Source organism: Ambystoma mexicanum, chromosome 7p, assembly GCF_040938575.1.
Source record: "Ambystoma mexicanum isolate Mex_15411 chromosome 7p, UKY_AmexF1_1, whole genome shotgun sequence".
Taxonomy (NCBI): Eukaryota; Metazoa; Chordata; class Amphibia; order Caudata; family Ambystomatidae; genus Ambystoma; species Ambystoma mexicanum.
The window spans coordinates 258729451-258741966 of record NC_090939.1 but is presented as its reverse complement, the minus strand read 5'-3'; the positions used below and the strand labels follow the sequence as shown (position 1 = coordinate 258741966).

The following is a 12516-nucleotide window of genomic DNA, read 5'->3' as shown; positions in this document are numbered from 1 at the left end:
TTCTACCACATGTTAAGCAGTACCCCCTATCGAGAGAGGCAGATGAAGGAATCTGAGACCAATGCAGCACTAGTGAAGCAGGGCATCCTAGTGCCATCAGAATCACCATGCGACACGGCTGTGTACCCTGTAAAAAAGACGACAGGGGGGTCATGGCGTTTTATCCAGGTCTTGCGCCCTCTTAACCACATTGTAGAAGCAGAATTTCCTTTAGTTCCGAATCCGGCGAAAATTGTGTCTAGCATCCCCACCGAAGTTGCCTATCCATGCACCTATCCATGCACCTATCCATGGTTACAACCCGAGGAAGATTCCAAGGGAAAACAGCAACACTGAGATGGATGTCCAAGCTGACATTTCCCTATGAAGACAGTTATATAAAGTCACTTGATATGATGAACGATTACTGATAGCTAGATCATGCCATACAATACATAACTGATGGCCCACAGAAAGGGGAAACAAAAACGACAGCGCTCAAGGAATTACCATGCCCCAAGAAAGGACCCAAAGAAGTAGAAGTACCGGGGATGTTGGGAAAGACCACAAATGCTCGTGTATGGACAAGTATACACAGCTGAAGGATGGAAGGAGGGAGTAGTAGGTAGCAAAGCACACACACTAGTGCAAGCACCGGTAAACACAGTACAAGGATAAAACGACAACTGCCTGAAGAAATGGGATGCGAGCACAAAGTTACTGACCTGGGTGGACAATGCCCATAATACCACTGAAGAAACCAGCATTGTGTTTCCAGAAAGATGGAGCTGTAAGGGTTGGAGAAAACACAGAGTGCAGGTACACAGAAAAACATCCAGCAATGAAGACTGGGATGGCAGTACTAATGGATCACAATTGGGCGTGCAGATCTAAGGCATACGGGAAGCTGCCACCCAACAGGGGAGGAGATTGTTGGTACACATCAATATGCCAGCACTAGTAGTACGACAGAAGGACATCAAGATGATGAATCCCCCAAAATGGACTATACGAAAAGAAAAAAAAGGTATTTAGGAATGAGTAGAGTAAAAAGGGAAAACTATTTCTCATTAGCATCATAAGCATCGCTGGACGGTGTGCCACCGGAACACTGGCTATTCAGTAGGACAGAAATGTTTTTCGCATCAGTAGTTCCAGCAGTGCAGACATACACAAACGTGAAATGGTTGCAGATAACAAGATGGGAGCTGATGCAGACAAACTCAACAGTAAATGGCTTCAAAGTGATAAAAAAAGAGCTCCGAGCAGTATGGTTGATGGCATTCCAGAACAGATATGTTTTGGACCTTCTCACAACAATGGAAGGAGAAGATTGTGCCAGAATCGTGAGTTTCTGTTGGAAATTCGTGTCCGCAAATGACGGAGAGAATGGCACACTCACAGAAGCGGTGACAACATTGTCGAAAATGCATGCCAAATGGAGGAGGAAGCGGAAGGAACAGGAAAAGACCAGAGCTGGCTATCATATATATGGTCATGGATGCCAACATGTTTGGTGGACAGACTAAACATATTAATAGGAGCACTAATATTAGTACTAATAGGACTGTGTATGATTAAGATCTGTATTACACAATGTTGCAAAATGACTGATAAATCGATATGCATGAAGTGCTAGTGGACATAAACGTTGAAGGAGAAAAGGACAAGATAGTGGAAGAAAGAAATAACCTGAGGGCAGAGATAAAGGAGTGCCCACTGTTCCCGACCGAGATGATAACATTCGGTGATACCTTCGACAACAACAAGTACTGGGTGAAATGGGGGTATGGTGCAACCCGGAAGCAGACTGCAGTTACATGACATGGAGATTCAATGACCATGCAAATGACTATGGACATCTTGTAGGAGTAACAAAGATATGGTTGCCAAAAGAAAGGGTAACTAGGTATGGTGGTTTGGTCGACAAGTCGACCCGAGGGGAGACTGAAGAGAGGGTCCCTGGAAGGCCCCCCCTTCACTCTCATCAACATGGCAGCCCGCAGAGACAAGAACGCACGGATCAACTCACTGTTTGGACAGCCCCCAGCAGGGCCGGTGACATCCTGTCATGATTCCTGCCCCTCATGTCCCCAGCCCTCCAAGATGTCAGGCTGGAGCCAGACGACGATCACCTACATGGCCCTCAAGGGCCTCTTCATCCCTCCAAAGACCCACTTGGAGTCAGACCTGGCGCTTGTGGCACCAGACTCACTCCCTCCTATAGGATAACATTGGGGATTGGACTTGTAGTGCATTGATGGGGACAAGATAGATGCCCTCACATATTTCAGTTCGCAGAACTGCATGTGCAGTCTAGTCTTTTGGGTGTGGTTCAGCCCAGAGACACCTGGGATACCCAGAGACTATTTAAGCCACGCCCAGGCTGAGAAACATGCTTTGTGTTTTCTGCACCTGCAGCGTGACACTCACCGTGTTCGGATCGGTCTCCAGTAGGCCTGCATCTTTCTTCTGCGCTCAGCTCCTGCAAGAACAAGAACACCGTTAGGAACAGCCTTACCTTGGGGCGCTTCTGCCCATCATTCATTGCTCCTTCTGTTCTGCAGGCATCTTCGGTGGTGTCATTCCCATCCCGGCACGCCGCTTCCTAAGGGAAAAGAACAGAAAAAAGGCATTAGTAAGCATTCAGCAAGTCTTCGCTTATTTTTAAAGACTGTACGAGCTTCAAACACTTACCTGAATCCCAGCCGCTTTGGGGGAACTCTGTCTCCGGAACTTCTCATCCATCTGCAAGAGGGAAAAGACACTCCAGGTTAGCGTGGAAACATCTAGAGGCGCCGCAAACCGTGCTTACTCACCGCATTTTTTCTTCATAACCGGCATCCACGCTGAAAACATTGCAGCACCTAAAAGACACAGAAAAAGAACTCGGTTCAATACAAATATGGGTCGCATTGCACATCGCGCTACTCATCTCAGCAGCACGTCGCCATCCCCGGACGCCGGCCATCATCTAAGGAAGGAAAGGAACGAAGTTAGAGAACTGTTCAAAAGACTCATTATACTTACCTGTCGGACTCTTGCCAGTGAAGTAACTAGGCAGCAACGAGCCCACATCAATCAACGCGCCCCTGCGCTGAAAGCAGGACGGAGAGCACACTTGCCAAGAAAACAAGGTGAGCTGTGGATCAAAGGGAAGGGTTGGACCCCGGGGAAGAAGGGGTCCAAGCACACAGAGACAATAGGGAGTTACACTCTACCAATCCTGTGTTTCAGGCCCAGTCCCCAGTCGAGTAGACTCCAGGGAAGGGTTCGAGGTCGTAAGAGGTTAGAACAGGCTGAGTGACGTCCCCGTGGATACCAGGTGAGCGTTACAGTTGGACCGTGGGGAAGAGGGGGTTCAAGCACACAGAGACAATAGGGAGTTAAACTCTACCAATCCTGTGTTTCAGGCCCAGTCTCCAGTCGAGTAGACTCCAGGGAAGGTTTTGAGGTCTTAAGAGGTCAGAACAGTCTGAGTGACGTCCCCGTGGATACCAGGTGAGCGTTACACGTCCACATATGAAAACAGACATTCTCTTAGACAGCCAATTGTACCTAATGGAGGCGCTAAGAAACCCAAGCTAACCATGGAATTATTAGCATTAGGATCAACTTAGGAGAATTAATTACTACCTCAATCGCTTTCCACAAAGATGTCACCCTCTTCCATTGCTGAACATGAGAATTTAAATTCCAACCATCCGGGAACACGCTAACCCTAACCCTACATTTGGTAAGCTTTACTCAACCAACCAAATAAGCTTACGCCAATCTTAATTAGACTAACAGATAAGGCAACTAATGATCAATTTCTCTTTTTTCTCTCTTTTTACCGCCCCAAAATAATTTAAATATTTTCTTTTTCCCCGTTGTATTTTGCTAATAACGCCATGAAACAATAACAATTGCATAAAATGACTATAACTGACTGACAATCGTAAAATACAATGGTAACTTAACCCATGTGACCAATTAACATACACACAAAGGCATTGCTAATATGTGAATATGTCACACCTGACAAATGTCACAGAACTATTAACATTGTTTATGAACTTGTCAACTATGGTCTTGCCGTCAAATACTGACAGCCAATTATGGGCTTTAATGTAATAATTATGAATGATCCTCTATCACCACTCACCATGCACCCTGTCACTTATGTGCAGACCTCAAAGGTTGAAACATGTGTCGGCACTAATGGAATAAAAGTATATCACATACTCTGTACCAGATATGAGTTTTAGTAAAAAATATGTTGGTCATAAGAGTGACAACCAATGTGTGAATTACTGAGGGGAATTTCAATCAACAAATGTTGCAAACACCTAACTTGTGTGGAAATTTATACTCATTGGATACTAAGGAACCACTGTCCAGTGCCTAATTTCAAGTTTTTGGATCTCAGTAACCCAGAACAACAGTCACATGGTAGTGTCAGGTAATACACCAGTGCTGCACACTTTTATTCTGCCAGCCCAACATGTACAATTTCCCATGATCTTCAGCCTGGATGATATCCTCTGCTTTTGAAACTATGACCCTCAACAACGGCTTTCCACATTATCTTGAAATAAATTGTGTTGTTGTCACCTAGTACAAGGACCGGTATGAAATAAGGAGAAGTCTGTAGGGCCACTGGACTTGCAGCTCATGTCAAAATTTTGTGTATTTGGTGTAAGTACATAAGCAGGTGATAGTTAAGCAAAGTACTTATCAAAGCAGATCACTGGCACATCCACTCTATAGGCTAAAACCTCTTTCCAGCCGCCACCCATCCCCAATGGAACCCTCACATGCTGCATGCACAGAGAACACAAGTATTGCATTCCAGCCCTGCATCAGTCCTTCCAGTTTGTTACAAGCAAGTCCCCACGGGGTGCAAGGATGAGAGCAGTCTCCAGGGAAGTTAGTTTGCCTTCTGGTCTTGCTTTGATTAATCCTTCCAAATATTGCAAGTCCAGCAGCACTACCTCCTACATGACATCAGTTGTGATTGGTCACTTATTTGCCTTGGTCTGGTCAGCAGATCTTTTTTCCTTCTTAGGGCAATGGTGCTCTGTATATGTGCACTGATACAGTCACTCAAACCTTACTGTTTTTATTCTAATGAGAAGCAGTGCCCCAAAATGTGCCATGGTGTTGGTTCCAGTTTAGCAAATGCTGTGCAGTGTGCGTTCTTGTGGTCTCTCGTACAACAGCAAGCTCCTTCAAAAAGAAAGTGTACTTTGTGTAGTGATGTTGAGTATGTAATCCCGTTTAGAAATAAAAAAGAGAAACCTGAGAACGTTGGTGTGGGATTTGACCTTTTTACTTATCTGCACAGTGTGTAATATACATTTCGTTCTTTTTTTTTAGTATCTGCATGATAATTGTCAGAACTCATTTGCCCCCCAAACATTGAACGCCTTAACCCCTGAAGAGGATCGCTGGGACAAGCTGTCGTTTGTTTCCAAGGAAGAGGCCATATGAATGTTTACGAATGGGGAAGAAAGAAGACCTCCTGACCTCAGGACAATTGAGTGAATGGCAGGGTGCTGGTGCTAAAGACAAAGCACCCATGTGTGTTGGTTTCTGGGACTCCTAAAACCCATCGACACTCTGCCATCATAAGAAGATGTGCTCTATATAGAGCCTGCAGGAATTGCACCCCTACGATACCCTACAAGGAAGCTACCTTCGTAAGGTGTTGCACCTCTCAGACAATGTTGCCTGCGTGTGAGAGAGTTGAAGGAATGCTGCATCCATGTTACCCGATGTCTGCAAAGCATCAGTACATTGAATGTGGAGTCTGTGGCGCTGATGGAAGAATCTCAAATGTAAAACATGGCTGGAGCAAGACTGGTTAACTTCTGACTGCATTATGATGCCGAGGGTTGATTGATCTACCTGCTGTTGATATGTATGTGTGTATAATGATTGATTCCCTGGGGATTGACCATTAGCATTTCTGAATTGAGTGCCACGAAACTGGGCAAAAATAAGAACACTTGTTCAAAGTGCGCGTTTTGCTAGATAAGAAAAATGCAATTTTCTTTTAATCCTTAAATCCATTTACTGGTTGTCCTAGAACACAGCTCCATGAGTTCTATAATTGCTTAGGCGCAATGCCCCTGTTGAGGAAGCTTAAGGGAAAGCACGTCAGAGGAGTTTCGCTTGCTGCAGGATAGGAATGGCAATTGGTTTGCTTTTGACGATTGATTTTCCTGGCTCCTCGAACTCCGACAAGCACAAGGCGGCCCTTGTCATCATCCTGTTGTGATTCTTTAATATCACAGTGAAAACACCCGCCCGAGCATAAAGGCTGCTTTTACTTACTAAACTCATAATAATGGAAGAAAGGCAATATTATAGAGTAAGTGAATGATATTATGAGCATTATATTGACTGCTCCTTGAGTTGTATGTCCGAAGCTGAATAACAGGGAGCATTAAAAAACAAAAAGGTGAATGGTACCAGAATAGTGGAACCTGCTCATGTCTGTGCAGGATAAGGGCGTGGAACCCCAAGCTATACACAGCATTCAGGGGGATTGTGGACGAGAAGAGCTTTCCTTGAACCCCTAGCTTGCAGCATAGCGTAAAAACCCTGCCCCCAGAACCTAGAAAGAAGGCTGTGGTGTTAACTTTTTCAAACACATTGAAGGAAATGCTGGAACAAAATCTCGTTAGCCTCACTGTATGATAGTGTAATGAAAGTTCTGGTTTGTAAAGGTTAAACTTTTTTAGGAGTAAACTCGTCTGCTCCTGTGAAGGTTAGAGAGTGTTGAAAGAGGAGCAATTTTTACCAAATCGTTCCCCCTCTGGTTGGTTCATTTTTCCAAAAGCCAATTTGTCAGTTTGATTTGTGCCAAAGTCGAAATGTGTGCAGATGCTGTGAACCTTTTTTTGTTATCAATTTAAGTGATTCATTCACCTATCCCTCTCCCCTTTTAACATAAAACAAGTGCACCGTTGCCGCTTGAGGTGCAGTCGTTTTTCAATACGCGTGATATGCTGGATCTACGGAACCGTGGCGGTGCTTGCCAAATTGATATTTGTGTCATTTCCTTAACCATGTTTGCCAGCTCCGGGACCAAGGCACACCCTAATTTGCTGAAAAATGTAGGGAAGGTAGACAACAGCACAGTTCAGGCTGAGCCTCTCTCAATTCAATACCTGGGGCCAGATTACAGAAACTTTGCACCGGTGCAAGAGCAAAGTTGCACCGTATTAGCACTAGGGCAAAGTTTGCCCTGGTGCCAAAAACATTTGGGCCATATTAAAAAACCTTTGCATCATGTCCCGTGCAGTTTGGCATGTTAAAAGCACAAGGGCAAAAAAGGTAATGTTTTTTACACATGTTTGCACTAGGGCAATTTATGCAGTGAATATGTATATTTTTTGCCCTGGTGCTTCTAACATGCCAAACTGCACTTGTCATGGTGCAATGGTTTTCTAATACGTCACATTTCTAGAAATAGGACACACTTTGCCGTAGTGCTAATCTGGCTTCTGGTGCACAGTGTAAGCCACACTAAAGGATAATGTTAACCTAAAAATCTGCCTTTTTTTTCTTTTTTTTTTTAAATTGAGGCAGACTTGCCCGTCACTTCCCCCGCCCCCCCCCCCGCCGACCCATGCCTACCCCCTTTGTTGCTATTTCGCGTACTATTTGCCATACTATGTCCCATTAAATTTCTCTGGAGGGGGCGCCATTGGGTACATTAGTCCATCACTGCTTTGTAGTTCAGCAGGGAAAGAAAAAGACTTGCTAAAATACCCCCAGTGGCACTTTGTCAATGTCTTAGTCAGTGTTGCTATGACGGAAATTTCATTGGCTCTCGACTGATTGCTAGTATACATTCTTTAAATGCCTGGCACACCTAACACTTGGAAAATGGTACCACTTCCACCGCACATAGAAGCTTTAAAGTCAAATCACTGGGTCTGCCTTCACTGTAAAGGGCAGCGGTTTGTAAATAATACTGTTGATAATTTCTTCAGACCCATAGGAATGCTTTTTGCGCACTCCTTTCCGGCCTGCCATTCAACTTTTTGTATGTAGTTACTGGTGATGCAATTATGTCAAATTGCTACGTACAGGAAGCTTTAGTAACTTAGGGTATTTCGTAGCAATATTCACAGAACAGGATGTTAAGTGTTTTTTTTTATTTTTTTATATTTTTTTACAAGATATGTGTTTGAACAAACACTAACCGACCGTCTAAGTTATTTGATTATGTGGGGCAACTGCCCTTTGCACTTTCCCAGCTACTGGGTCTAGTTTCTATGTATGTCTTGTTTTCTTTTGGTTTGTGTTAAATAAATGTACACCTACTTCATGTTATGCATCCTTTCTTTTTCTGTGTCACATTTTGTCACATATTGGGTAAAGAAGTGGATTGAAACAAAACTGTGCATAGGAAAAGCTATTTGAAAGAAGTGATCAAGGCAACTCACCGGGAACTGTGTGGAAGTGCTGGAAGAAGATGCGGGTGACGCTGACATTACGCCCATTGCACCTACTGTGATACTGCTGATTGCTAAGCTTATGCTCAAGATGGGTGCTGGACCAACTAGGGCCCTTTCTTCCCCTTTGTGAGCTTGGGATGCAGCTCGCATCCACGGGGACAAACATTTCCATCAGTCACAATGTTCTAAAATGGAAGCTCTTGGCGTACAATTAGTTCACTGCGGTTAAATGTGATTTTACCGAAGTAAAATTGAGTGCTAAGTTTCACTGAGGTTTTTTGAATTTAGCCCCCCTCTCCAAGCTCCCCGTTTTCCTACACTTTTAACCCCATCCCCACCAATTTTAACCACTTACCCCACTACTATATATATATATATATATATATATATATATATATATATATATATATATATATATATATATATATATATATATATACATTTTTATGTACTGTATTTTTTACTTCTGTGAAACTTACTACTCTGAATTTTCTTTCGGTAAAATGATTGGATACCGTTGACTACAGCTCTGTATGCTGGGACTCCATACTGGCAGAGATCAATGTTGTACTGGCCTGTCAGCCCTTGAGAAATGTGCATGACCTAGTAGAGCTTTGTATGTAAAAGGCCCTTGGCCGAGAGGAAGCGGCAGATGGGCTAATCCACTCCTAATACATTGACACATACTTTGCAGACGAGCCTTGCGTTACTAAAGTACAATCTTTCCGCTGCTGTAAAATAAGAAAGACCTGGAGTTGAAATAGGAAAGGGCCTGATAGCAAAAGCTTCTCGCAGGAGCAGGTGGTACCTTTACATGCTAGTGAAACACTCCAAGCTGACAGAGTTCGCTCTGCTTCCTGACAGTAAGTTAAATGATTGCCTGTTTTTCAGTCACTCACTGATTTCGTTTGCATTTCCGAGCATGTATCGCTCTACACATCCTACCTCCCTGAGCCCAAACTCTGAAATCTGGTGAGCTTCTTTTGTTTTTCTTTGGACTCCCCGTGTCTAACAGCTTCCATAAGAGCAAAGGGTTTGCAGGTATTTTGAAAAATACTTATTGCACCGTCCGACTTGCAAACATCAAAATCAGCGTTGAAGTGTACGATGAGAAGTAGTGGAACTATGTTCTGCAGCATGGGGTCTGGCATGGATTCACATGCTCATGAATATTCCCTGTCGTCAGGCTGGGAATCCTCAGTAAAGAAAAAATCAGTATCAGTTTTGTTTCTGATCTGTCTTTCTTAGTAGTAACCAATCACTGATCTCTGGGTCATACTGCCCCCAGCCAATGACTGCCCTCTCCCTAAGCCCTGCTCTGGCAGCCATCCTCAGATTTTTACCGCACGCTCAAGTGTTGGGAGTCCTCGTGTTTAGCTCTCGAGTTTTTTGCTGCGTTTTCACGCTTTTTCAGATTTTCTAATTTTTTCGGTTTAATCGAGCCTCAAGCTCCACCGTTTCTACTTCCGATAACTGGGACCCGTTTCGAAATTCTTCTACGCCCCTCAAGGGTGAAGTTTTCTTCGAGTTTACACTTCTTGGAGGATTCCGGAAGATCTGCGGCCTACCTCAACGGACATGGCCCAGGAAAAGGGAAGCTCGACGCCCGGATCCAAGCTGTTCAGGTGCTGCCCTGGTTGCGGATTACAGAACGTTTTCAAGGAGGACGAGCATTCGCGATGTCTCTACTGCCTTCATGAGGACAAGATGCACGTGGAGAAAGACTGTGCATTAGGCAAGAACCTTTCGGAACGTTCCCGCCTCGCCGCCTGGCTGGAGAAGGGCACAGCAGGTGAGAATGCGAAGAAGTCTGAGCAGGTTTCTAAGTCCTGTGAGGGCGCCCCGGCGACGGGGGCCCAACAGAAGGCCAAGCACCGCGAGTCCGCGGGCACAGGGAGCGCTGAAAGGTTGGGCTCTTCGGTTGCCAATCGGAGCACTACTTCCCCGGCACGTTCGACCATGAGCCAGCGCTCTGGTTCGGGGAAGAGGAAGTCCGAGAACCCGGCTAGGCCGCTGGAGCGGACCCGGTCGATCTCGAAGGGGGAGCGAGGCGCTGACCCTCCCCCCAAGGCGAAGGCCAGTACGCACCTAAGGTGGTGAGGGCTTTGATCCACCCGGCAAAGGCCTCTACCGAAGTGGTCGCTGCGACCCTGGCGAAGCCGGCTGAGACTACGCCTGTGGAAACGCCCTATGGGCCCAGAGTATCCCTGCCACCGCGGAGGGAATCCTCTTTCCAGCCCATCGCTAAGACCCCCGTGAAGCCCCCGGCGGAAAAAGAGGGGGGGGGCCGGTGGCCATTAGACTCAGAATCAACCTCTGAGGAGGAACTGGTGGAAACCGAGAAGGGCCTCAACGAGAGGTCCTTAGGCCTCAACGAGAGGTCCTTAGGCCTCAACGAGAGGTTCATAGGCCTCAATGAGAGGTTCGAGAAGGTTCGATCCCAGGGGGCGGTCCCTGCTGACGTGATCGAAAATAGCAACGACGACGACGAACGGGGCCCAGTGGAGCGGCCATCCCGTCCGTCTCAGCCATTGCCCGAGCCCCAGGATAGCTCGGCGGCCATTTTGTTGGCAATCCAATCCTTATGCACCGAGAGAAGGATGAGATTACCACGGACCCCGACTGAGGATCCAGAACCAGGCCCGTCGGGAAGCCCTCCGAACAAGCGGAGGAGAGTCCACCCCGCTCCGCCCTTCGTGCCTGCGAGACCGGTGGACCCCTCATCCCCCTGGCCGGACCCTAGAGAGTATACGGCGACGGATACGGGGACGGATGATGACGTCGGCGATGACACAGCGGACATCCCGTCGCCACCCCCCCCGCGGGCGTCTCCAGCCGACGAAATTGGCTCTTTCCACACCATGATAACAAGGGCATCCTAGCTCTTCCAGCTCTGCCCTGAAGAACAGAAAAAGGAGGGGTTTCTGTACCAACGACGAGAGGCCAAGAGGAAGACTGTCCTTGCGGTGCCTTTACTCGACGACATCTGGGACGAGGGGCTTGCTGTCCTCAAGAACCCTTCCACGACACCAGCCAAGAGGGACAGGTACGAGAAGAAGTACCGAGTCCCCGATGCCGCCCCCTTGTGCCTCAGGGCCCAGCCCACGCCGGACTCTGTCGTCTCGTCAGCGGCTAAGAAGAAGGCAGCGGGTGCGGCGGCTTCAACTTCCACTTCCCCGCCGGACAGCGAGGGCAAGAAGTTGGACTCTATGGGACGACGAGTCATCTCGTCGGCGGCGACGACGATTAAGGCGGCCAATGCCTTAGCGATCCTGGCCCGCTACGACAGGGATCTCTGGTTCAAGATAGCTCCCCTGCTAGACTTCCTGCCTGATGACAAAAGGGCGGAGGCCCTAGAAATTCTGCAGGAAGGCGAGGTGGCATCGGATCACGCCATAATGGTGGCAACGGACATTGCCAATTCCGGATTTCGTCAACTGGGCAACGGAGTTTGCCTCCGACGACGAGGATGACTCAAGGCGACAGACTTTCGCCAGGACGCCCAGACTAGGGTGTCGGACATGCTGTTCGACGGCAACAACCTTTTTGGTAAGGCGGTGGATGAGTCCCTACAGGCCATCAAGACCGACTCGGAGACGGCTCGGGCCCTGGGGGTGCATCAACAGCGACGGCCCTTTCGGAGCTCCGGAGGCAGACAGGGTGCCTCCAAAGGATCCAGCGGTGGCTCCTCCACTTACCGCCAGGCGGCCCGCTGGGTTCCCGCCGCCGTCGCCAAGGGGGCAAGGCCGCCTCCAAGCAAGACTGACCCGGCCGTGGCGTCGGTCCCCCACCGAAGCACCCCGGTGGGAGGCCGGCTGACGAAGTTCGTCAGCGTGTGGGGGTCCATCTCCACCGACCGTTGGGTGCTGGACACCCTGGCCAACGGGCACTCGCTGGAATTCCAAAAGAAGTGTCCTCACATTCCTCCCATGGCCAGGAAGGAGAATCACGTCCGTCAACTGCTGTTGGAGGTAAGGGCGAGGCTCAAGAAAGGTGCCATCGAGCTCGTCAGAAAGAAGACAGGCGGTTGGTGCCCCATCCTGGACCTGCGTCGCTTAAACAAGTACATCAAGGCGCAGAA

General features: G+C 47.4%; 1 protein-coding gene across 2 annotated transcripts in view; it reads left to right on the top strand.

Moving 5' to 3' along the window:
* Positions 1-8305, top strand: part of LOC138525990 (interferon gamma receptor 2-like) — a 250234-nt gene extending 241929 nt beyond the window's left edge. For both annotated transcript variants that reach the window (XM_069636282.1, XM_069636281.1), the window contains one exon: positions 5341-8305. In XM_069636282.1, the coding sequence (XP_069492383.1) occupies positions 5341-5351 (11 nt within the window). In that variant the 3' untranslated portion in view covers positions 5352-8305. The remainder of the gene's footprint in view (positions 1-5340) is intronic.
* The last annotated feature ends 4211 nt before the right edge of the window (positions 8306-12516 follow it).